This window comes from Pagrus major, chromosome 11 (assembly GCF_040436345.1).
Source record: "Pagrus major chromosome 11, Pma_NU_1.0".
Taxonomy (NCBI): Eukaryota; Metazoa; Chordata; class Actinopteri; order Spariformes; family Sparidae; genus Pagrus; species Pagrus major.
This window is the reverse complement of record NC_133225.1, coordinates 16,021,980-16,048,312: the sequence shown is the minus strand read 5'-3', so window position 1 is coordinate 16,048,312 and position 26,333 is coordinate 16,021,980. Positions and strand designations below refer to the sequence as shown.

At 39.6% G+C, this 26,333-nt stretch overlaps 1 protein-coding gene across 1 annotated transcript in view; it reads left to right on the top strand.

Annotated features, from left to right (window-relative positions):
- Positions 1 to 7,234: 7,234 nt before the first annotated feature.
- cacna1ea (calcium channel, voltage-dependent, R type, alpha 1E subunit a) overlaps positions 7,235 to 26,333 on the top strand; it is a 98,049-nt gene continuing 78,950 nt past the window's right edge. Inside the window, exon 1 of the mRNA XM_073475992.1 lies at positions 7,235 to 7,764. Coding sequence (XP_073332093.1) covers positions 7,235 to 7,764 — 530 coding nt within the window. The remainder of the gene's footprint in view (positions 7,765 to 26,333) is intronic.

The window sequence follows — 26,333 nt, the reverse complement described above, 5'->3', positions numbered from 1 at the left end:
AAAACTCTCAGAAGAGCTACCTTAGTCCATTAAAAACAGAAAGATAAAATTACTAAGAGGAAAGGAAACAGAGAAAGAAGAGAAAAAAGCAGGAAAATAAGATTTCACACATTATTTTGTCAAACACTGTGACCTCTGTTCCCCACAATACAACTCAATCATTGACAGTTTGGCTGGACATAAAGGCTCACTTCTTTCTTACTTCATTTTTTTTTTTTTTAATTTCGCGCAGCTCCCTGACAAAAACCTTTATACAACCCTTTTCAGACATGCAGAAGTATTTCCCAAGACTCGTAAAGAAGACTTCAATTTGTAAAATCGAAATTTCCCTTTAAATTCTTCTCTAGTGCCGTCATCAGGTCAAAATGTAATTTGTCCCACACTTTGGTGTATGAGCAAACAGCTGCAAAAGAATTACAGTGGTAACACTGATGATCCGTGTGGTGAATCTGCTATACATCAGCATGTTAGCATTGTCCATGTGCTTGTATGCGCTCTTTCCCGCCAGATTCAAATGATCAGTTCGTCATCAAGCTCTGCTGAAGCCTGATAACGGCCCATATATTAGAATGATGTGTGCTGGAGCAGGGAAACATCTCAAACATGCAGGAAAAAAAATCCTTTTAACAGGGGGAAAAACAAGAAGATGGAAGAAACTAGGACAGACAGACATGCAATAGATGTGCATGTACAGAAAAGAACAACAAAATCACAGTTTACAAGTTGCATTGACAGAATATCTGATACAAATTATAATATATGTAAAGAGTGTGGATCCAGGAGACGACTGAGCAGGCCTAGGCATCTCCAAATGGTGCCCGAATCACACAACCTCCTCTCCACCGTGGTGACCTGGAAGAGGGCAGGCCACACAAGATAATCAGCAGTAAAAAAAGTCTGGTGTGTAGAAATATCATCAAAGTTTATTGTCTCTTTGTTTCTTGAGCCTTGATGCTAAATCCAGAAAAGCTTTAAATACATTTTCCTATCACGTGCTATACATTTGCATATTTGTTGCTCCCATTTGGTCGCTTTAATGCACCATGGTGTGTAATAGAAAGTTGTAAATTTAAAATGTAGACGTTGGCACTGTCTAATGCACTCTATATAATACAGAACCGTAATTTGCAGCCGCTGTATTTTGAGAGAGTCATTGCTCAAAGTAAAACACTAGCTGAGCAAGAGAAAATTAGACTTCTCATATAGGGGACATTTGCACATTCATGTACTGCATGTCTTAATGTTTCTCCTGGATGATCTGTCCATGCAGTTCATTTTCCTGTCTGTACAAAGAATGAATGTTGTCCTTTGTCCTCTGATCCCTCTGCTTTGTGTTGGAAAACTCCTAAAGGCGTTTGTCTCATTGAACCTTCAAATTCAAACTAGATGCATCACACATAGAAAGTATTCCTTATTTAGGTAATGAAAACCTTTTTGTGATATCTTTTTTGGATTTTTTCAGATTACATGCAGCTTTCTCTGGAGCCAAAAACACCTTTATACTACTTTCTTCACATATGAAGTAGTAGTACACCGATTGTAAACCCACTTTAATGTGTAAAAAATTGTTGGAGTTACCCTTTAAGCAGCCCTCAAGATTTCTTAACAATGTGGCTGAGTCTCGTGCACCCTCCTCCAAACATGATAGTTATTTTCAGCTGGCTCAGATTTTATGCCTGATCTCCTTTCAAACTCATCCATTAGAGGTGGTTCAGCTGACATAACACATCCTGACGCATGTTTGGCGATTCACCCGGTTGACGTCCAGGTTGAAAGCGAAATATGATGTGAAATCAGGCAGTTGTGTGGGCCGTTGGGGGCAGCAGGTGTGAAAAGCTTCTTCGCCTGCCTCAGCCTCCTCTTCACTCCTCATTAGTAACCTTCCAGACACCTGGCTGTCCAAGCAACTTGGCCCCTCTAATATTGTGATTCAGATTTAGTCAATGACTCACATTCATCGTCAGCTTTTATCCAGCCTAAGTAAAGGGAAAGACACCACACAGCTGTGACTAACACTTTAGATGTTGACAATTTCAGACAATAGCAGTATGAAAGCTCGGTGACTAAAGCTAATCAACAACCAGCCTCTTAAAAGCTAATAAGGGGAAGTATATCTAACCACAGTCAACTTTCTTGGCGGTGTGGTTTTGATAATTGTGTCTGAGCAGCCACAGAAAAAGCGGCTGAGCCTTGATGATTTGAAGTGTGGGTGTTTTTTAGAGTGCTGTGGTGAAGGTCTTTGGACTGGTGGGTTGGGTCTGGTTGCACTAATGGTTGTGATAATGATTGCATGAGGGAGTGTGAAGGTTTTTCAAAAATGTAAGCTTTTATCTTCGCCTAATGTTACACTACTTCTGTTCATACCTGGTGTGGGGAAATTCTCTTTGTTGAAGTTTGAGAGTTGCTAATTCTCTGAAGAATTACAGACTCGGTGTGATGAATCAGATCTCTACAATACATGCAGTCTTTTCCATTTTTTCTACTTTTTCATGACAATATTAAAGGGACAGTTAGACATTTTGGGGAAAAATGCTTTTTCGCTTACGTGCTGGGAAAAAAAGGTTGAAAAAAAAGTCCATCCTACCAGCATATTTTAAGACCATGTAGGAGAGCAGATACAACTTGTTTATGAGTGAGCTTTAGAGGTGCTGGTAGATGGATTTTGTTACCTTTGCCAGGAGTTTTCCAGTATATTATAGTATATATTTTATATTTAAGAGACAGGCATGAGTGATTTTCTTACCTAACTCTCGAGAGGAAAACAAATAAGTGTATTTTCAAAAGTTTTGAATGAATAGAGTGTGAGACTGCTTTTTTGGCCAAGTATGAGTAATCATACAAGGAATATGACTCATTTTCTCTTGATGTACATACAAAGGAATAAACATAGCAGCTAAGACCAAGAACAACAAAGAATGGTTAGGACTATTACGTAAGTATGGTGTAGGTAAGAATGTGAAAAGATAGGTAATATATGTATTTATATATATAATCAGAATCAGAATCAGAAATACTTTATTGATCCCTGTGGGATAAATTTCATACATTACAGTTGCTCCTTCTAGAATAGAAACGTCCACTCTGTAGATATAAACAAGATTTAAATAGAGAAAGACAACACAACAAGAGTAAGAATAAAAGTACTAAAAATAAAGTACTCAAATATAAAAATAACTGTAAGAAATGTGTACATAAAATTATAATAGGTGACAACTAGCATATGTTTTTATATACCTATGCATATACACATCTTGAAGTAGAAGTACTAAAGGAAATAGAGATGTAAAGATATGTGCCTTAAGTAAAGTAAATAAAGTATGTGCCACAAACAAAATATATATATGAAACCACCAATGTCCAACAACATAAATAAAACATTTAGATACAAGTCAAGTGTTACTGTCAGCTGTAAACAAATTATTCCTTGTGTGTGACCCAAACAGAACATAAACTCATCACTAAGGGACAGTTTATATACTGTCGTTTTTATCTCATTGTGGCGATCTCACTAGCAGATGGTAGATGACCATAAACAGGTCAATTAAGTGCCTCAGTATTGAATATACTGTAGGTTACATATGGTATGCACATATAAGCACAGTCTAAATGACCTTTACATAAATGCAACATAGATGATCCAAGTGCACAAGTTGTTTGCTGATAAGAACTGGAGTGACTCAAAGAGCAGCCTTGTGGCAATATACAGTCACGGTTTATTGTCACATATGCTTCATGCAGACATAACACATGTCTGTGTCTATTTTTGTAGCTTTAATCTTCTATAAGAGGCCTATTTTTCAACTCTTTACTAACCATATTTGTCTAAAAATATGTACTTTGTCTACCCTTTATAGTCCTGTGAATAGGTTTTGGTGTTTAAATATTTATACCAGCCTATTCCATTTCAGCTGATCGTGAATGTGGCACCTTTCTGATACAATTCATTTTTCTTCATGTTATGGCTGGTGCTTTTCTGGCAGTATCATACCCAGATCCAACTGTCTGTACTCAAACACCCCAATATATCAACTAATCGTGTTGGCATTCCTGTTCAGCCAGTCTGGAAACATAATTTGCAAAATGGATTCAGTAAGCACTGGATCAATGGAGGTTCCTCTGCCATTTCTCAGACCGAGCTCCTCCTGCCAGGACTCACATAATGGACAATTGTTATATATATATTCATTTCTATATATTTCACTGGCCTTCTCTGAATGAGTTTCACTCTAAGGGCAATATTTAGGAGCGCTCAGTAAACCATGGGGAGAGAAGGAAGAGGGCAGAGCAGGTGTTTTCCTTCTCTGTTGGAAGCTGATATTCAGCAGCATTGTCATTTCATCCGTATATACCATTAAACCCTCCAGAGAGACAATGGGCATGTCAATCAGAAACTATACAAACATCACTAGTTGTTTGTTGAAACGCTGTACAAGTGTGCTTTAAGGATTTATTTATAATTAAATGATTTATTGCAGTGTATGCCATTCAAATCAGTTAAGACCATAAATGTAGTGATAAAAAATATTAATTAAAAACAACTTTGGCAGGGGTGGAAATGAACCTAATCCAGGTATTAAACCTGTTGTGGGAGTTTTAACAACTACTGTCTGACTGTCTCATTGTTTGTCTCTTGTTATTATTCCTATCATAAATTTAATTTGTTTTTTTCTTTTGTGTATTCTATTTATTTATTGATTGACTTTTCTTTCTTTTAATCATTGTTTAGCTACTCTGTTTTATTGGTATCATTCATCATCATTATTGCTATTATAAGTTCTTTCTACCACTTAATCTTCTTGTTATAACTGATAAAAATGTATTACTCCAGCTAAAAATTATTACAACAACCAGAGAGGATACTGGTGTTCTTCATTTGGTTGTGATAGTTTTGTTTATCATATGTGTGATTGTAATGTCTATTATACATGTTGTTAAATCACAAAAATGAAAAATAAAATTCTATTAAAAAAAAGAAAGGAAATTAGCTCAGATAATAGTTGTAAAAGGCATAGTAGTATGATATTTCCCTGCTAACCCATTTTTTATATATACTAAATATAATGTTTGACTGTATGTAGGTAATAATGCTTTTTCAAGTGAACCAAAAAATTCATTATTTTTGTGGCAAAAAAATAGTAAATTAAAGCAACATAATGTAACTTTTTTTTAGCTTAAAATAACAGCTTCAAAATCATTTTGATGGTACAGGTTCTTGTAATAGGGTGAATGGTGTCTTTGTCTCAGCCACTCTGTCCCCCCCTACCACTTGTTTCTTTCAAACTGTTGCTGTTTTATTTGTGCTCTAGTAAACAAAGTCCCAAGAAAAAAATTTCTCATATGAACATTTGTTTTGCAGCTTCTCATCCTAAGGCTTCTAGTTCATCAAGCAGGATTATTCAGTTGCATCCGTTTGTGCAAAAATGTCGATATGTGGAGGTGTTGGCGGCGACCTCTTGAAATCAAGGAGGTGCTGCTCCATCAGCATCATCAACTAAAGAGGATCTCTAGCCATTAGTATTTCATTTATAGCAGTTTGTCCACTTATTGACAGCAGTCTAATTAATGGCTCTCAGGGAGCTAACAACAGTCTGATGGATTTAAGCTCAGGATGCGGTTAAATAGCTTTGTCCTTTAATCTTACATGCTCTGTACAACTCCATAGCATCCTCTTTTATACTGCTCAATATCCTCAGCACCCAAATTATTTGCTGTACAACTGATTCTCTCAGAGGAACTGTAAAACCCCAAATCTATCATTCGGCTAACTAAAATGGTGAGAGCTCCATAAAGCTGCAGCAGGATGAATGTTTTGCTGCATGTCAAGCAATAAGATGTATTGTGTGCATGTCTTGCTTAGCACGTACCCAAAACTAGACTCCTCTTCGAGAACAGAAGATGTGTTTACAAAAATTACTCTGTCTCTTTCTCTTCCCTCTCCCTAATTGCACCATTAAGCACACCACTGGCAGTATTATACGATTATTTGTTTTGAGGGCTGCATTACAGCTGATGTAATTGGTTCTGATGCTCAGAAGTAATATTTTAAACTGACTAAAGACAATCAGAGCTGTTGGGCCATTGGCAAAATGCCTCGGAGGGTTAGCTGATCAAATTCATACTGACACAGACGCTAGATCTTTACAGGATTTTGACTGAAGTAGCTAAACACCCAAGCATAAACTGAGTGTCTGCACCTGCATGTGAATGATGTTGCTCCATCAAATCTGCACCATGGGTGAAACACAAAGCTACAATCTGTTTCTGTTCAGTTCACAAAAATATTAGTATCTGTATACTGTTTTACAGTACACTAGAAATGAAGTGTTACAAATCACAGACTACCTCATTTTCTGTGTTCAGTTCATTTCCACTGCCATTCCCTTACTGGGAATTCACATTAAAAGGATCATGTAAGCAGCGTCTTAGTGCTATTAAACTGTATGGTCTGTGCACTACAAACCAACTCGAACCTTCAATGGTTCGACTGTGTCCTCAGAATCAGCTGTCCTGTCAGCAGAAGCTCCTGAAGGCTCCATATGAAGAAAAAACAGCATTGTTTTTACTTTTTGACTCATTGGTTTGAATCTATAATGAATCCAAAAAGCTCATAGCAACATTGGATGTGTTGAGCAATCACTACAGATACCAACCAACAAATCCACAGAGGATGCCATATCCACTGCCCTCTCCAAACACCTGCAGAACAGAACAGCTACATCAGAATATATTCACTTGTGTATTTAAGACTGGCCCAGAAGTAGGGGGGTCATGCCCCCACTTTTCTCCTCTGGCCCACATTCATAAGCCTGGTGTCACGTATTCTAGCAGGAACTTCCACAGAAGTGGTCTTCAGTACTTGTAGTTGAGATCAAGATGAAGGCCGAGTTTGAAAATGAGTGTGGTCTGACCAATGAGCACTGAATATTCATGTTAAAATGTAGTAATGACAGCTGAGAACTCACAAGTCGGCTTGTCAGTATGTTGACGAGTGTTTTGGCTGGTGTGATCCCGTCACAAGATGGTCTCTAGTTATATTTGTTTTGTATTTCTAGTCTGTACAGCCTCTGTTAAAGTGAAACTATACTGAATAGCAGCCCCACACAGTGAACTGTTGTGTAAATCTTTGATGTCAGTTAAAGTTTATATATTAATATTATGTGTCTCTCACTTTTTGTTTCCATTTCTTCTCTCCTTGCTGCAGCACTATGCTGAGATCCCGGGCAGCCTTCTCACCATGCTGGAACTGGGCTCCTCTTCAGTCAGCTCTCAGTCTTTGACAGGGGACCACAATGCTTTGGGACTACCTAGAGCCCCAGTGGGGCCGGAGTGTCCAGTGGTTGGTCTGGGCATTGGGACGATGTGCGGTAGCAGCACCCCAAGGCACCACATCCTTCCCTCGTCCCCAGCAGACTGTGAGAACTGGCAGAAGCATCGTGCAGGACTGGCCGGAGGCTCAAGCCTGCTTTCGGAGTCCCACTCCCTCCTGGAGCCCCAAAGTCTCTCGACCAGCTATGACACCCTCTACCTCCCACACATGTCTGGCCACACTCCTCCTCTACATCCAAACCGTCTCGGCCTGTCTCTTGATGTAGCGTCGACTTTTGAAGTTGGAGGGGGAATGCTGGGGGTGGACGGAGATTTGGCGGTCAGTCCCAATGTGATCAAGAGACGTCGGGGTGGCCTGATCGAGCAGAGGGACATCGTTAAAGCACACCAGGCTCATAAAATTCAAAGCACACCTCAGGCACGACGCAAGGAGTGGGAGTGAGTATGATGCGGATATAAATCCAGAACCTTGGCTTGCTCTTTCTTCTACCTACTAAATTATTCTGAACTTTATCCCAAATATAATCTACAACACCAAAGTTTTCTTCAGTACTGTTTTTCTGAAATCAGGTGCTTTCAAAGTTCAGAAACAGCTGCATGCAATAATGTAAAATGCAACATCTGCTTTTCATTGAAGTAGAACCAAACAGACATCATAATGTTGTACATTTAAAGAGATGTTTTGAAATTCAAAAAGGTCAATTAAATTTCCATGTTTGCTCTATGTTTGCTCTGTTCCAGTTGGTTTATTTAACTTCTCTGTGACGTTCAACACTGGGACAAAACTTTATTTAATGTTGGGTCAAGATAAAGTTTAATCCAAATCTATGGGAATGCAACTAAATGATATTATGTTCAGCTTTGCTGGGGCCATAAACTGTTAAAAATAAGGATGAAACTTCTGTGTCTGAAAAGTGAAGCCAGAGCAGAAGTGCCTTAAACCTGCATTCTTTCTAATGGCCAGAAGGGGGCGACTCCACTGGTTTCAAAAAGAAGTCTAATTGTACTTAAGCTTATGAGAAAATAACCCTACTTCTCAATTACAAGTTTAAAGTCTACTCCAACACAGCATGGACTTCATTTAGTAATTTATGGTCCAATTTAGAGTACAGTAGACAATAAAGCAGGGTGTGCTTTAGGCTGCTACCTTGTGATTGTCAAGTCGCTACCACGGTGTGACCTCAGGTTCTCAGTCTGATCCAATCAGGAAATCATCCCTAGCTCCACTTCTTGCTGGAGCTAGATCTTGGTCTAAGTGATATGACGCTTTCTTTTTAGTACTATTGTCTCATGCTCATTCAGTTATTAACAGCATACTGTATCTTTACTGTATGCTCATTCACATGCTCTACCACGTGAATGTGTGTAAGTATATGTGCCTGTGTGTGTGTGTGTGTGTGTGTGTGTGTGTGTGTGTGTGTGTGTGTGTGTGTGTATTTACTGGTTTCCTGCCCCGTGGCGCGGAATTTCCAGCTGATTATAGGGGTGACGCCCCCCTCTGTTTCCCTGCTGAAGCTGGGGCTTCACCTCTAGTGGCGTTGGCACCCTCTGTGCCCCCTCCCTCCTTCCTCACCACAGGAACAGGATACCACATCCCATGCTAAGCTATGTCCATAGAAAGTGGCAGGTTAGATAGGACATGGATGACGTGCAGTGAATGCAGGTGAAGAGATGAGTGGGGAAGAGACAAACTGTGAATTAGGAATAAGAGGAGTAATTTGAGGTATGAGAACCTTCCCTGTTTTAATTTGCATTTGATATTTAAGTCCATGTGACAGTAGTGTTGATGTGGTTGTAGAGATACTTGGTCATGGTACTACTCTCAGCCCAGTACAATTATTACAACACTACATGACAGAGCTCCACTTCTGCTGCTCAGAGGACAAAGACCAGAGTGAGTCAGGATGCGTTATGACCATGAACATCGGCCTCTCAGGGCCATTTAGTGGCAAACCCACAGCCACCTGACAGGAGGATGGAAAATGGGATGTTGCACCTGAGCCAAAGTGTGCACCTGCTTTTGTTTTTCAAAGGAAATTAGTTTGATTTCAGACTAAGCCAGAGTAATATGTTATGAAAATTAAAGCTGAGTCTTTGCCCAGCTATCAGCAGATCTCAAGCACGGTAATATCATTCAGTCAGTCACTTAGTTTGTCCCTTGGTTCAGTTTAGTCTGATGCAAGATATCTCAAAAACTGCTCCCCAGATTGCTTTTTGGATCCATGTTCACAGTCCAGGTACCATAATGTTAGAATTTGCCCTCCATACTTTAATTAATGTGAAGGTATCTTGACAGCTAATGGCAATATTGCCATGGATTTTGCTTTGGAAAATTCATGACACCCAGAGGATGGTTCTTAATATCTTGATGATTTCCTGATGTTTTATGTCGTGGCAACGTCAGACCAAATTTCCAAGAACCCTTGAAAACCTGTTTTCATTCTCCCCAAGAGGATCTCTGTCCAATATGGCCTACCATGTGGACATTACAGCTCTTCACAAGTCTCACAACCCCATAGCCACAGTTGTCAACTTGTTTCCAATTGCCTTGGTGAAAAAAAACCTTTCGCTGGGTGGGAAATTTGCCATTATTTTGTCTTTAAAGTAAAAGACATCAAATCACAATACACTGCAAGTTATTTCTTTTCTCTTTTCTTTATTTGAAGATTTGGTATTGAAGTAATCCAAAATTCAGAAAGTAATAAGTCACCATACTTTAATATTGAACCTAACCTAACCTAAAATATTGGAATTAGGTTACTGACCACATTTTAAACAGATAGTTACATTGATAAAGTAACCCTCCCAACCCTGAGAATAACAAGAACACCAGTATGTTCGTTGTTATCTTCTGAGGACTTTGTAATGTGTATAGTAATGAGCAATACAACCTCAATGAGCCACTGACATTGTCTTTAGTCTTTTATTTTTATTGGCCTCCAGCGGGGATCTTCTGAAATAGCCACTATACAGAGCTCCATTTGAGAGACATGTTGAAACAGCAAACGCTGCTCTTTGTAAATTAAGACACTGAAGCATCTTATTCTGGCATCTTGTTCTGCTTTTAGCAGTTTGTGTCTGTATTTGCAGATGCATGTGTGTTTGTCTGTGAGTACTTTTGTTGCATTTGGCATGTGGCGATCTAGATAAAGACTTCCATTCGGAAGTGCTTGATGAAATAACAGTGTTTAGAGTTGGCATTAACACGGTCCTAATGACAGTAATCAGGCTGACTCAATCAGGCATTTCACCGGCTTCAGGAGTTGACGAGAATCATAAATAGAGGAGAGCTCAAAAGATGTTTTGGTCTCTATTTGACCTCGGTGCTGTGTGTATTTTTGTGATGAGTTACAAGATGGCATTGAGGGAAAGAAAGGTTGCCAAACCAAAACAAGAATGGCTCTCAACAGTGCGCATACCTCCGCCAAGGCCCAACAGTCCCCTTTAATTCAATAAAACCTAATCCAATATCAAATAAAACATATTTAAATCTGCTTTATCTCGGGATTGGATTTTCATCAAATTGTACTCATACATACCATTCACCTAATTACGCCTGTTTTTTTCATCAGTATCCATGCATTATTCCCTGACAATTTTACGAAAGAATGTCAAAAAACACCCTGTCTCACAATGTTAAAGACAGTGAAAAAAATTTACTGGATCTGGCCATTTATCCGGATCTGCACCAAAAGTTAATGCGGTCTATTCTTGGCCAAGACACATTCTCCAACTAAGTTTCATGCAAATCCACCCAGTAGTTTTTGTGTAATCCTGCTGACAAACCAACAACCCTCAAACCTAACAACCAACGAAAACATAACCTCCTTGGAGGAGGTAATGATGATGATTTTTCGGGTGGTGCCAATTATTGGAATTTCTCATACACAACGGTATACACATTGAGTTTGCACTAAAACGTCGCCCATTAGAATTTGAAAGTTCTGCCAATTGAAATGTTTAAAATATGTTTTTGTACAGCCGCAAACTATGCAGCCTGGTTACATTTCCTGTTGCTGTGTCATAATTATCCGGACCCCATGTCAGACCTCATTATCGGAAGCCCCTTTTTCCAGAACGTTCTCAGTGAAGTAATGAGAGAGACGGTGAAAAGGAAAAGCTGCTGGCTGTGTAGGAGATATGGTTCATTTAAATTTTTGCCAGCCAGATATTCCAGGCGGTTAGAGTAGTTGTTAAACTAATGGCAGCATATGCTAAATCCATGAGTCATTAGGCTGAACTTGGAAGCTGAGCCAGAGCAGAATCCTGAATGAGTTTCCAAGTGACAGCACTTTGAATGAGGCTCTACCCCAGGATGATTTTTATTGTATTATATGGGAACAACTGGTAGCCATTTTGTGACATGTAGTTTGTGTGTTTATGTGTGTGTAGGGTTCATGTAATGAATCAGTTCCTTGATTTGCTCTGATTTCAATTCACTTAGGTCCAGTGTTACACTGGCATTTGAGTGTTTGTCGTCTCCTGCTTTGAGTAACTCCTCTGTCTGAGGGGCTCTTGCACACTCCTCAGCTCCACCAGCACACTTTTACAGTAAAGGGACACAGGATGAATGAGAGTGAAGTGGCTCAGCACAGTGATGATACAATAGCAATAGCTCTACAGTCTTACAGTCTCCTTAAAGAGTAAATTAGAGTAAATAGTAAACTTTTTTTTTGCTTTTCTCCCGTACCTCATTTCTACACATTCATATAAGTGCATTGTGTTGTGTTTAGTTTTTGCCAACTTGGCTTTGGACCAGGTTCTTGATGTGAGGTGGAGCAGCTACAGCACCATCATTAAAACATTTTCAGTTTGGAGCTTTTCCAAAGAAATCGTTAACATGTCAGTGCAAAAACATCTGATCTGCACTCAGATTTGCTTGCTTCACATCAGAGCTGTATGCTGGTATTTACAGAAAGTATGACACCTCTTTCATATTTTCAGGAGGAATGTCATTATCTTTCCGTGGCCTGACATACTGCCTGTGTGCTGTTGTAGTCCCTTGGCGGCAGTGCTGACTAACAACAAACACACACATGCATGTACATAAAAATCTGCACAGTGGAGACATATTGAGGGAGGTCAAATCAATAATTCATGTAATACTTCACCAGTGATGTGTTCTGTAAATGCTCTGGCCTCAGTGGTTACAGATAAAAGATGAAGGCACCAGCACTTCCTCTCTGCTGTAGCCACTGTGTGTGTGTGTGTTTGTGTGGGTGTATCAATGATGATCTGTGCCATGTTGCGTTGGTTCAGTTCTCTGCAGGAGTGTTCACAGACTCGGACACGCTGTGTGTGATCTTCATTTCTTTCTGACCACAGCCTGACTGGAGCCCACTGGCTGTGCCGCTGGCCAGCCATAAAACATCTGACCAGCTCTATTGCTCACAGCTGAAGTTGGAAAATTGCTTGTTTATAGTCGAGTCCATGTTTTCATTTTTTACACACCAAGCACACGCCTCATTATTGACCCACTGGTACAGCCGGGAGGTTAATTGGTTTATGGTTCAGGGTTCTTGTTGTAGTCTGCTTGAAGCTCTGCACTGAGAAAGGCCATAACCAGATGACTTTGCTTTTAGTGCCACAGCTCAATAGCAATGTCGGTCTACTAGCCCAGACTAAAATATCTCAACAACTACTGGATGGATTGACATGAAATTTGATGCAAGCATTTATGGTGCCCAGTGGATGAATCCTATGATCCCCTGACCATTATAGAGACGAACGTACACTATTCCCTCATGGACGAATCAACATCATTTTTCATCCAGAACCATTATCAGATATTTTAATTTGTCCAATATTTTGGTTTAAGGCCAGATACAGATCCCAGATATACAAACGAAAGTAGATAATGCAAAAATAGATGTTTGGAGTGATTTGAAGTATTACATTTACAGGGAAGCTTACTGTTTTAGTGCACTGCCTCCATTACATATGTTTGCCAAAATAACCACATTTGAAAGATTATTGCAAAAATGTGTGCTTATGTATACTGTATGTTCTGTTTAAATAGTATATAAGTATATATTGATAACAATATATCATATTAGATTTCATTTACTCCCTAATATCTACATTAGCCCCAAATCCAGTATCGGTTGGGCTCTAATTTCCATCAGACTCAGTTGTACTGTGTATCAGTCAAATGTTAGTATGTTAACACACTCAACTAAGGTTTGGCAGCATTAAGCTAACATCAGCTTTGTGTGTTGTATAAGTTTGTCCTGAAGGGCCACTAGCTTTCTGCTGACTCTTGTTGAAAGATGCTGCATTTCTCGCTTAATGACTTGAGTAAAGATAATTTTGTTAAAAACCTGGCAATACACTTGCTGATATTTAGCATTATTGATTTGGCTAAATGTCTGCCCAGTGTCATTAATACATATGCATTGATATTCCATGTTTCCATTAAGTTTGGAAATGATCAAATATCTATTCAAACCATGTTGATAATCATCAGAACACACAGTTTTCTTTCTGTAGTTATTTCTCTCATTTTTAAAGAAAGAGAAATGTCTCAAATGCACAGTCTGATCACTGTAATATGTTGGTTTCATGTCTGTCTATCTTTGATCGTACTCAAGTGTGTGCTTTACAGAGAGGAGAAGCAATACTTTAGTCGGAAAACAGTGACACCACCTCTAGTTTCAATCTGTCTGCTTCCCTCAGTGTTTGTCAGCCCACAAAGCATTTGTACTGAAGAGCGTCTGCGCTCTGCTGCCCTCGGAGGGCCTCAAACATCGAGGTTATTCTCAACTTGTTGAGCTGTGAGTCAGACAGATATTCAGGAGGGAAAACAGGGATTTAAAAAGTCTGTCACTCAGTCAGCCGTCAGCTTATTCACACATTCTTTTTATTCTTGTTTGTCTCTCAAAAGCTGAGGGAGTGTGCAACAGATGTTTCAAACAGAGGCATAATTGGACAGCGAGGCATGCAATCTAAATGTCACCACTATTTGCTCATTCATACCAATTTCACAAAATTTGCTTAAGGGGCTCGACTGCACTTTTTGGTTATTCTTCATTGCTGTTTGTGCTACTGTTACTCACTTAAATTCAATTTGACATCAATGGACAATTTCTGAAAAGGTCATCACAGGCAGCGCTGCTTCTTCCATCAATGTTTTACTACTGAAGGTCTGACACTTTATTAGGCCTGACCCTTTTCTAATTTCATCAGTACACAACTGAGGGAGAATCTGTCTCTCCCTGTATCGGCCTCCTTCTCCTTCATTATTGTCTCCCTGTCAGTGTCAGACAGACACCCAGCGCAGTGTAAATGTCAGAGCTGTTTGTCATAACTGAATTATTAATGATGACATGCTGAAAAGCCATTTTCCCCACCATAAAACCATGTGTCTGTCAGACAATATGCAGAATGGAGAAGGCGGCGTTATTGGGAGAGAATGTGTGTCGAGGGAAAACTGTAGAAACTGTTTGTTCACTGGCTCACTCTATAATAATGTTTTCATTTAATCCAAGCTGGCATATTTGTTTTATGAAGGATGTATTTGTTTGTGCCGCGTTTTTAGGGCGGATAATTTGTCATTTAATCATAAATGATATACCGCTGCATTCATTCTCGCACTCAGCCTTCATATCTAGTTCATTTCTTTGCTCTCGGTCTGTCTGTCCGTCTGTCTGTCCGTCTCTTTTTCCGTGTTTGGATGGCAAAATGTTGCCATCTGACACTGTCGATGACCGTCACAGAGATGGAGAGAGATCATGAGTTACCAAGATGTGAGATCTGTCAGTAGATGATGGTGTCCGAGACTAAATGTTGCTCCAGGGTGTAAAATGAAGACATGGAGTGATCTGAAGAGTTTCGGAGTGCAGCAAAGAGGAGAGAGACAGATACAGAGGGAAGTGGTATAAACTTTTATGACTGAATATGACTCAAGTGTTTGAATGACCTCGCTCTCATTTGAGGTTTGTATAAAGTCCTTGATTTATTAAATCAGTAGTCACAGTCATTGTTCACTTAAGAAATTAGTGTTTAAAAATTGCTTTTGTCTTTATCACTATCAATTAAATTGATGTATTTTATGTCGTAGAACTTAAAGCAAGCACAGACCTTATTTCAGGCATTTAGCTGAAAACCCATTAAAAAACTCACTTAGAGACGAGGGAACAGGAATGGATTGAAGTGTTGGAACAACAGACTGTTATCGCCATTTTGTGACTTATCCTAAAGTGGTGCTGGTTCAAAACTCAGCACCCTCACATGACCTATATTTTGATTCAACACAGTGGATCATCTGCATGGCCCCATTACCTGCTCCCCATTCTTTCAGTATTACAGCCTGAAATGTTACTGCCATGCATCTCTGGGCTGGTGCCCTGCTTTACTGACACTAGCTACGTCTCCTGGGGAGCTCTGTATGAAATATGGCCTCACACACCATGACAGCAGCATGCTCTCTCATTTACTATTACACATTCACATTCACATGGGCATGCACAGCACACACACACTCATTGTGCTCTGCCGAAGGCCAACTGCATATGGTTCGCAGGCACTTGCATAGATCAACCTTTATTATCTCTTTAATAATTAAAGACCATAGATGTGCTGATAACTCGCTTTCTACAAGCAATAACTGAAAATAATGTTTCCAGCTCTGTGCGGGATGGGATTTTATGTAATCTTACATCTATATTTAAGTAAGTGAGTGCGCTCTAAGAAGTGTGGCTGTCTCAACTATAACTCTGGAAAATAAAACAGAAAGCTGCCCGAGGAGAGCTCGATCCACGGTACTCAGAATGATCTGAACATTTGATTAAGAAATACATCATTTATGCACCCTGAAGCATCTTCTATCAGCCTCTGTCGAAATAGAAAATGAATTCATGTTGGATAATTACTTTAACTTGATTTACTTGCTCTCTGTCTTATTTCTTTGCTGGAGAGATACATTTTCTTTTTCTTAGCAGCTGGTTAGTCATTCAGTTTCAGCTAGAAAAAACAGCACTTCGTGTTGACCTCCCCCACTGCTCTGTGATATGAAACCATTAAGAAGAGGAAGCAATGTGACCTGTCAACCTGTTCCACCAGCGTGTGCGCATGCACACTGACAAATTAAGGGTTTTCATGTAATGATGTTTGAAAAGAGAAGTGACACCTTTAACCCTCTACCCCTTTTAAAACTAGGAACAGGCTATCAGCCAACATGAGGGAGGAAGTGATTCACGTTCCAAAAGTACCAGGTGGAAGAATTTGTTTGGGCTGAGGAATATATCAATATTATATCGTTATCGCAGTATGATCGTCTTAGATTTTGGATAGCGTTATATGTGATACAAAATACGCGTTGTCTTTTCCTGGTTTTAAAGGCTGCATTACAGTGAAGGGATGTTATTTTCCAGATTTTTCTGCTTGTTTTAATACTGCCCTTTAACCATAACTGATTCACAGTGGGGCATCCATGGATCTGTCTTGGCTCTGACCTGTTGAGGGATGTTTCAGGACCTCTGGAGGTGTCCTGTGGTGGTATTCAGCAGACAGTTTGAGTTCTGTGGGTTGCAAGGTGGGGCTTCCATGGATCTGACTTATTCTGGCACACCACACGGATGATCCATTGGATTGGGATCTGGGGAATTTGCAGGCCAGGTCGATGCCTTCAGCTCTTTGTCACATTCCTTAGGCAAATCCTGAGCAGTTTTTTTGCAGAGTGGCAGGGCCCGTTGTCACTGTCATCAGGGAGTGCCGTGAGGGGTTGTTCTTGGTCTGCAATGGTGTTTGGGTGGTGCATGTCAAGTGGTTTCCATATAAGTGCCAGGACCCAGGCTTTCCCACCAGCACATTGCATTGCAACAAGATGATCTCAACTGTCAGTGGTTTTAGTTTGGTTAAAGTGGATTTTAAATCTGAGTGAGATCTGGAGAAAATATATAGAAAATAATTACATTGTGTTAGTTAAATCAAGCATTTCTGAACTGCTTTAGAGGAGACTCTAAAATGTTTATGTATATTCGTGTATTGTGAAATAACCTACAAATATTGCAGTCATTTACAGGCCATATCACCCAGCCCTATGTCACCCGCCGGCCTGCGTTGTAGTTTTTGCGATGTGTCGTATACAGTTGGCACTAGATGGCCCTTGTCAGTGACCTTTTGGCCAACTGAGTAAGTAGAAGCGACGGTGGAACCAATAGCTGAGAAAAATCACTCTGATTGGCTGTTGAGCTAAGAAAATCAGTGCACAAGAAGAGACACAGAAAAAGAAATGGAAAGGGATTTCTCTCATTTAGTGTGGTTTCGCCTTATTTTTCGCCTCCGCCACTTTGCCAGCGCCATTTGCAACTTTATATTAGAAATATTATTGACTAGAAGTGGCGACACTAGCGAGAGTAGTGTGAAAATGTGAGGCAAACACTGCTTTATCATAACAACGCTTTGTATATCTGCAGTCCTGAGTCTTCCTTTTTCCCTTTTGAATGAGGAATACAGACTACTGCAGCCTGGTGGTGTAGCAAAAGCAGAAGATATAAGCTAGTTGGCCATCAGCTTGTCTTTGTGATGTGTTCAACCGCAACTTTTTGGCCGAGACACAGTCGTTGGAGGCTTCAGCCTTTGTCTCCACTAGTTCTTTGATGTCAGTCTGGTCTGTCAGGGCCCTTACAATAGAAATCCAATCAAATCATCTCTTCCAGAAATATTTCTTTCTATTCAAACAAACCCCAACAAATTATTAAAATACAGTTGTTTCTTTGAAAAAGTTCTAAAAAAACTTTATGGAAGGATTTAGTTTGCATATAAAAAACCTTCTTTCCCTTGGCCTATGAGCTGTTTTGTACAAAGCTTTAATAGTGTTCGATGGGAGGTAGTGTGTTAATGTGTTGTGTGCAGACTTGCTGAAACTAAACCAGCTGTCACATGCTTGTTTGGACATTAAAGTCCTGACACCCTGATGAAGATCAATGTGCGCCTTGTCATAGACCTTGAATTCACTCCCGTCTGTTTATTCAAAGCTTCAGATTTAAATATCAAAGATGATTGAGCTGTGCTTTGAGAGTTCAATGCTGTTAGCATATTGGAGCAAATAATACCTTTGTAGTGCAACAGGATTTCTTTCAGCTGCTGATGCTTTCAAGCCAAATGGGCTTAGCAGGGAGACTAAGCTATTGCTAAATTGCCTTCTTTGGCCCCTGTTTTAGGATTACACTTCAGTGATGGGTTGTGTAGTATGTGGTCAGCATCAGGATCGACACATTAGCTGCTGTTTGAGAGCAGGATGCAGACAGACAATCCAGAGACACGTCCCGGAGTGTGTGTGTGTGTGTGAGGTATCCATCACATCCATTTCTCCCCCAAATCCAGAGGGAGGCCAAATGTTGCAGCTGCGTGACTTATTTTGCTCTAGGAGGGAGAGTAGGTCTGACAAATGGGAAGAAGGATGCTGGGTAAGCAAACTGAGCCATCATCAATATCCAACATAGCGGCTGCAAACTGCGACTCCAGCAGCATGTCTGTGACCCCTAGTGGAGCTGCGGAGAACTTCCTGCTGCACAGACAGTCTCATGCATGCATTCATGAGACAAATGGATTGCGTTTAGCCTGTGAAGGAATCGTTTGTTTATGTCATGATGTCATTTCAAATTGAGATGTTGAAAAAGGAAGATTTCCAGGAGAAGAATTAAAAATGATTTCATTGAGAATTATTCATGCAGAGCAACAATGAGAACAAGAAAATGACACGTCACATATTTAAAGTTTTAAAGCTCTTTGTAGGCTGAAACACTGATAAAAAAAGAAGCGGTGGCTGAGGCTGCAGACACACAGAGAACTGATTAATCATTCCTCCATCTCATTCATCTGCAGCCAAAGTTTGATTTGATCCTGTGTGTGTTAAATTAACATTGTTTAGCCCGCCAGAGGGCATTCATAATCCACAGTCTTAGTGATTCACTGCAGCCCCAGTCGGGTTTGTCTGCACAGTATGTTTTCCAGATCAGAGAAGCTGCCACTTTAGAAGCCATTAGATGATGATGTGGGGAAACAGTGTCATGTGGAGTGAAAAATCAAGCAGAACAAACCTGCAGCTGCTCGAACAGTCTTAGTAATAACCTTGGATTGGGTCCTTGGAATTTAATTTAATTTTAGTTTAGAGTTCTGGGCTTTTTTTCAATGGCTCTATGCAAATATAACCTCTGTGTTACCTGATATTCATTCAGGTATTTGATTGGATCGGAGTTGTGGAGTATGGATGGGCGTTTAGGGGAAATTTGAAGGTCTCTCTGACTTTTTGACTCTCCTCTCCTCTCCTCTCCTCTCCTCTCCTCTCCTCTCCTCTCCTCTCCTCTCCTCTCCTCTCCTCTCCTTTTCCTGGTTCCCCACCATCTGTAGGGCTTTGCACACCTCTGAGGTAAATTTACAGCCGTCTGTTGACAGTATTGATCTGTTGGGGCTGCCAGTCTGATTATTAACTCTCTTTTCATTCACTCTAATTTTGAGCCCGATAGATATATGGACTAATGGATGGTGTAATTTAAAAACTGAATGGCTGCAGCAACCAAGCAGTCGGTGAGAAATCCTTATTCATGGCTTTTTTTGATTAGCCCTGCTGCTTCCATTCCACTGTATATTATGATGGATTTCCATCCTCAAGATTTAATGTTGTTTTTTTTTCTTTTTGTTTTGCACCTTGTTTTTGAAAAATTTGGTCTCTAAACCCCTGCCCATTAATACTGAGTAATAGAAACTTCTCCTGAATCAACTAAATGTGTTCTTTTCATTGAGCAAGAAAACATTTTACAAGCTACTTTTAAGCTCTTTTCATAAAATTTTTCAATATTGTGCCTTCAGCATGAATGCTTGTCTTGTCCAAGGTGGCTGAATAAAAGTAAATTGCTTTCACAAATTTCATATCCATGGAAAAGCTGCTTGCATAACCTTAATAATTTATGTACTAAACCACAAAGTCTTCTCTTATCTGTACCTTATATATACCTTTTATTCACATAGTGAGTCATTCACCTAGACACAGACACACTCTAACACTGTAAAATCTGATAAAGTGAATTTACTTTTAAAAATCGAGGAAACCAATTACCTCAAAATCACCAAGTAAAGTAGACTAATAATTTTAAGCTGTTAAACCTTTTTTTAAGCTCGTACAATTTAAATTTAATAATCTACTTAGTTGGTAATTCTGAGGTAATCAGAGTTAAGTGCAGTCAGCTTTACTGATTTACAGTGAAGGTCTATTTGACAAATCTGAGACAAAAATCTTTTTTTAAAGTTACTTTTACTTAAATGATCCAAACAGAACACTGGAATTGAGTTTTCTGCCCCAGTAAATAATGTAGTACCTCTATATGTCACTAGATGGAGATAATTGCTTAGTAATTCAGTTTACCACAACTCTTGACTTCATTAAAAGGAAGGGTTCTGAGGTGTTAGACAGATTTTAGAATAAATAATGTGAGAGCAATGTTAGTACACATGTAAATTCATTCTAGACTGAATCACAAAGCTGATATTCACCTCTTATTAAATATCAATGTCATCTACCGGTAATAGAGGCTCTTTGTTGACGCATTTAAACAACCTGACATCCAATTTAATCTTTTCACAACTGATTCCTCCATTAACTGTTCAATTATGTCTGTCATTAATTTATTAATCATTTTAAGACTCAATGCTTTCTGGGTTTTCTGTATCCCTGGTGTGATGGTATTACTTTACCCCAATAAACAGGTCATAAAAGATACAATCAAAAATGGATACAAGTTTTACCCCAATGATGTTTAAAATCTCTCTCAGATTACAGGTTTTTGTCTTTTTTTACTAGAAGGACATTAAACACCAACAAACTCAATTATTTATGTTTGCTTAAGCTTTAAAACGTTTATTTTCATCAGTAATATTTGTAAACACAGGAGTATATTTCCAAATATGATCAGTTGAGAAACACAAAATGTTTATTTTTCATCTCAAAGTCAAACTCTGCAGTTATACTTGTATATTATCACTGGTGGACAAAAGAAACGCTGTTAAAGTGCCCTCTTGAATACCCCTCCAATGGACTAAACATGGTGAAATGTCCTCTTTTCACTATAAGTATGTCACGACTTCCTGCGCGCTGGTGCCCCGCTGCACACAGCTGGTGCCCTTTTTATTTTTTGTGCCCCTGCCCCTCGAACATCTTGAGACTGTGCTTTTATGAACAGTAAATGCTGTTTCAGATGTTTTTCCACCCCACAGTTATTATTAGGCATGACTATGCTCATGTTAACATGGACAGCTCGTTGCCAAAGACTGCAATGCAGTGTTTTTATCTGCTGCTCAACTTCATTGGGCTTCAAAATCCTCATAAATCCTGTATGAATGAAATTCTCAAAATCATTTGGTCAGTGTGAGGCTAATCCTCTGCAAGTCAATACACAGCAGATTAAGTACATGAAGAAGAAACACACAGCTGTCTGCAAATAATGCCGCAAAGCCCTAAAACACCCCTCTTTTCTAAACGAAGTCACTTAACTTAATCGAGCCTCTCAGACAGCTATAGAAAGCTGTCAGCATTTGTTTCCAGAGCCCAACTGTTGCCTCGACCACTCTTAACTTGCAATATGTCAGAAAACCAGGTTAACATGCTTGTGGACGGGATCGTTTGTCTGGAGACAACGACCATAACTCAGGTCCCTGCGGGGAACAATGATTTATAGGTTATTCCGTCTGAAAATCGAGGGTTACGGCGACAGATTCACAGGGCTGAGAATAGGGGGCATGTCAGTTCAGTTGCTAGGAAACAAGTAGGAGGGAGACAACAGAGGAAATCTGGGTTGGGTAGAGAGAGGGAGGGTGAGACAGCTGGAGAGATAGAAGAGGGTGAGACGGAGAGACAGAGGGAGAGACAGGCAGAGAAATTGTGCCGCAGGGTAAATATGTTTCATCATGTTTCCTTCGGGCACTGATCAAGAAAAGACAGCAACAGTGCTATTTCCATGATGTGTTATTACAGAGAGATGACTATTGATTCTGCCACGTGTAATTATTCCTGCCTCTGTGATCAAAAACTCTTTCCCAGACGTTCAAATGCCGCTTCTCATACAGCTCGCCATTAGCACACACCCAGACACACGTACACAAACGTCCTCTCATGTTCCAACCATTACCATCTCAATGAAGCTAAATATAGTCCAATCCCCAAGGCCCCTTCATCTTGCCACATCAATAGGTCTGGCTTCGTCGTCTGTCTGTCCTTCCGTGTTTGCCTCCAGCTTTTCTGTGTCATGTTGAATCCCGAGGTCTGGCCGATGGCACACTGACCCAGCACAGCGGTTATTTTGGGGGAACTTTTGGAGATAAACAAGCTGATTAATGAGAGCGCGACACTTGAAACCATGTTAAGCAGGTGCTGTTGTAGGTGATAATATAAAAAAATAATACATTTTAAAGTAAAGGTGTGTTAAAATTCATTAATCAAATGCAGTTGTTGTTGCAAATTTTCAACTGTGCTTGAAGATCATTTCTATTGGAATCACGGAAAGTTGTCCCTGGTTTTCAAAAATATTCTGTTATTTTCCACCATGTTTCCACTCTTGTTAATTTGTTTGTCAGACAGCAGATGGCGGGAACAGATTGTTTCTGTGCGGATGCATTTCTATGTTTTCCACCAGACTATGATTAGTTTATGTATAGCCATATGATGTGCAAAATCAGACTTGATCACAGTCCAAGCAGGATGATATCTTCGCTACAATCTGTCTCTAAAGAGCAGGTTGTAAATTTACACAGGTATTAGGGAAGGATGTGGCAGGGAAGAAAAAAATTTAATCAACTGGTATTCTTCAGAGAGCTGCGATGAGAGAGAGAGCTCATAATAAATAAACACAGCAGCATCTGTAAGAACCAAACAAAGAGCAGGCAGGGAGTCACGGCTCTGTGGTCATTTATCCTCAACTTGAAGCTGCACCTGAGCTGCTGCCTCTCTATGGCGGCGATGAATGCATGCTGTTACGCCCCTGGTCTAGGGGATGAACATGTATTATGTATTTTTAAAAGCTCAAAATCTAGCGAATGTCAGCTTGAAATTTAACTTCTAAAACCACCGCCACCCAGGTTTGATGAAATGGTTCAAGTTTGCAATTTCTCGTCTTCGCTGCGACCTTCCTTGTCAATACACCTGTGGGATTTGCAGCTATCTCTTGCAAACTGTGTGAAGTGAAGCAGGTAAATCCTTTGTTTATTTTGCACAATTCTGCTCAAATGTATGACACATAAAGAAGAGAGATGCACATGACTGATTACACACAACTTCTGCCCAAGTTACCAGAGCCGCCAACTGTAGCTGCCACTGGGTGGTTAGCTCAGTTAGCCATGGAGCTAGTGGTCCGGACTGGGAGCTTGGCGCTGCGAGGGAATGTTGGTGTTTACAGCACAGGAGCTTTGGACCATGACGGTCCAGGGCTAGCTGGTTAGCATACTAACTTTAGTAAATATCTCTGCAACAATACATAGACATCATAATGTCAAAACTGTTATTTCCTCACTGTCTGCTGATAATTTTAGCTAATTTTTGAACGTTTTCAACTAAAATTCTTACATACTGCACCTTTAAAGATATAGCAATAATATCATTATCGTAACTTAGGTAAAATCTGATATTGTGAAAAGTAGTATAAATCCAAATGTAAGTGTGCTGGATGTTGGGTCACTCAGAAGCTGTGATAATAAATCCAGTACCTCCTTGTTTTGTGACAGTGTGCAACAGATGTGGAAAGGTTTGCACTTTGAAAAAACATTCAACTGACTGTTTTTAAGTTCCAGCTTCACAGAAAACACATGGATGCAATGTTTGCCCATTTGATGTTATTTATAGTGTTGTGTCCTCAGTGTGTGTATACGTGTGTGCTCGTGTAAAAAGGGCCTCTTGATATTTTTATGCTGTATAAGAGAGTTTTTACAGTGCTGGAAGGTTGTGATTACGTGGATGTCTTGTTGCTACAGAGACTAATCTGATAATGACAGGCAGAAAACAATTGTATGTTCATTAAGCTTGGAAGGAAACTTTCAAACTAAATTGCACTCCTCAAATGCAAAACCAATCAAAGCCTTCATGCTTCTGGAGAACCATACAGCGAACTACACTACCCACAATCCTTTGGTGCAAAGATTCTACTTTGGCATTTAATGTGTTCAAACCTCTGTAAGGTGCACTATGTAGTTTTGGGGAAGAAATTTTAATCAGAGGAGAAAGATCATCTTCATTGAATGGTTTTCCATGCTTAAACAAACTAAATAAACAAACTCTTTGTTTTCGTCACTGAATAAACAAACTGAGCTTAAAGGACAACACAATTTCATACTGTTTGACTTTTTCAAACTGCTCTGGGGACCTTATTTTCCTCTGAGAACAGCTGGTTTATGTTATGGAAAAAATAAATTTGTTTGTATTATTACCTCATTAATATTGTAAATATTGAAATTTTGAGTTTGAATTTCTTCTCCTACATAGTGCCTCTTTAATTAATCCAAATATAGACTTAAAGGTACATCTAATGGAAGAAAGCAGTTGGCGTGAACTCTTCAGCAGTGCTGACGTCATGATCGTACTGCCTGTTTGTGTGTTTTCTGCTCTTTTATACTCGTACATTTAAAGCCCCTCCCACGGCTGTCAACAAGTGCGTTGCGCACACTGATGAAAATGTGTTGACAGGTCTTACTCAGACAGACACACAGATTCCTTATCTGACGTCTCTCTGTCTGTCCGTGTGTAAATAATGTGTCTTCTCCCGTATGTGTTACTCCCTGCTCTATAGCTGCCAGCACTTACTCTCCTATAATTACACTTCATGTCATTTTTATTTTATGATTAATTTTTCCTTTTTCTTTTCACATTTCTGCTCATCTCCCCGACTTGGATTCAAACTAACGAGCTCCACAAATGGAACCAAAAGACAGAAACAGCCGAAAGCAAGTTTATCATTTTGAATTTGTTTCATTCATGACTGATAGACAGGATCCAGACTGCACAAGAGATTACACTGTGCCACCCAAGAACTGACAATAATATTTCTTAAAATGTGTTAAACATTTTTTTAAAATGTCTTTGTCCCTTTATCCTTCACTGAATGCCTTTTGTCTTGAGTGTTTTTTAATGCTCTAGTCCAAATATAAGTCCTGCACTGCTCATTTCAGGATTTGTACAACGTTTTCAAAGTTTGGGAAAATGTTCATTTTCGCATTTATGTTTTCAGTGTTAGGAATATGCTTGATTTACAGTATAACGCCTAAGAAATCCTTGATTTTCAACAATAATCTGGTGTTTCATCAACATCATCGCTCATGTAAACCAAAAATCTTTTAACATTTTAAATAAAAAGTTGATTTTTGAGTCTCATTCCCAACTCGTCAAAAACTGACTTTTTGGGGTGGCAGTCGACCAATCCTTCATCTCAAAGCGTCAGTTTTAACGATTTGGGAAACCCAGAGTGTCATTATTTGGCGAGTTGGGAATGAGACTCAAAAATCAACTTTTCTTACAAATAGCACCTTGAAAGTAGCAATTTAGATGTGATGATAAAGGCTTCAATAGTGGTCATTTCTGGATTAGGTATCTTGAAAGTTCTCGAAAAATTGCATGAATTTTACTCTTAGAAAGCTGAACAAACCCTGTATTTTACACAGTGTATTTGGTCCTGTTGTTCTTGTTGAGTTGGCACATGTCAGGAAGCTACAATTGTACTACTAATGTCTTAAAATCTGCTATTTTTAGCAGACCACATCACACTAAGCTGCACAATGCCTTATACATGTGTCAGCTTCTCACTCCTGCAAATCCACATTTGACTGGGTTGCAAAATCAAGATTGATAATACAAAGAAACAGTGGCAGACTCACCATGTTTGAGGGGCAGGGGTGAAAAAAATAAAAGGGGACCAGCTGTATGCAGTGGGGCACCAGCACACAGAAAATCCTGACATGTTTATTGTGAAGAGGGGGCACTTCACCACGTTTTGTCCACTGGAAGGGCACCCCCCAAAATCAGCAGCTGGTAA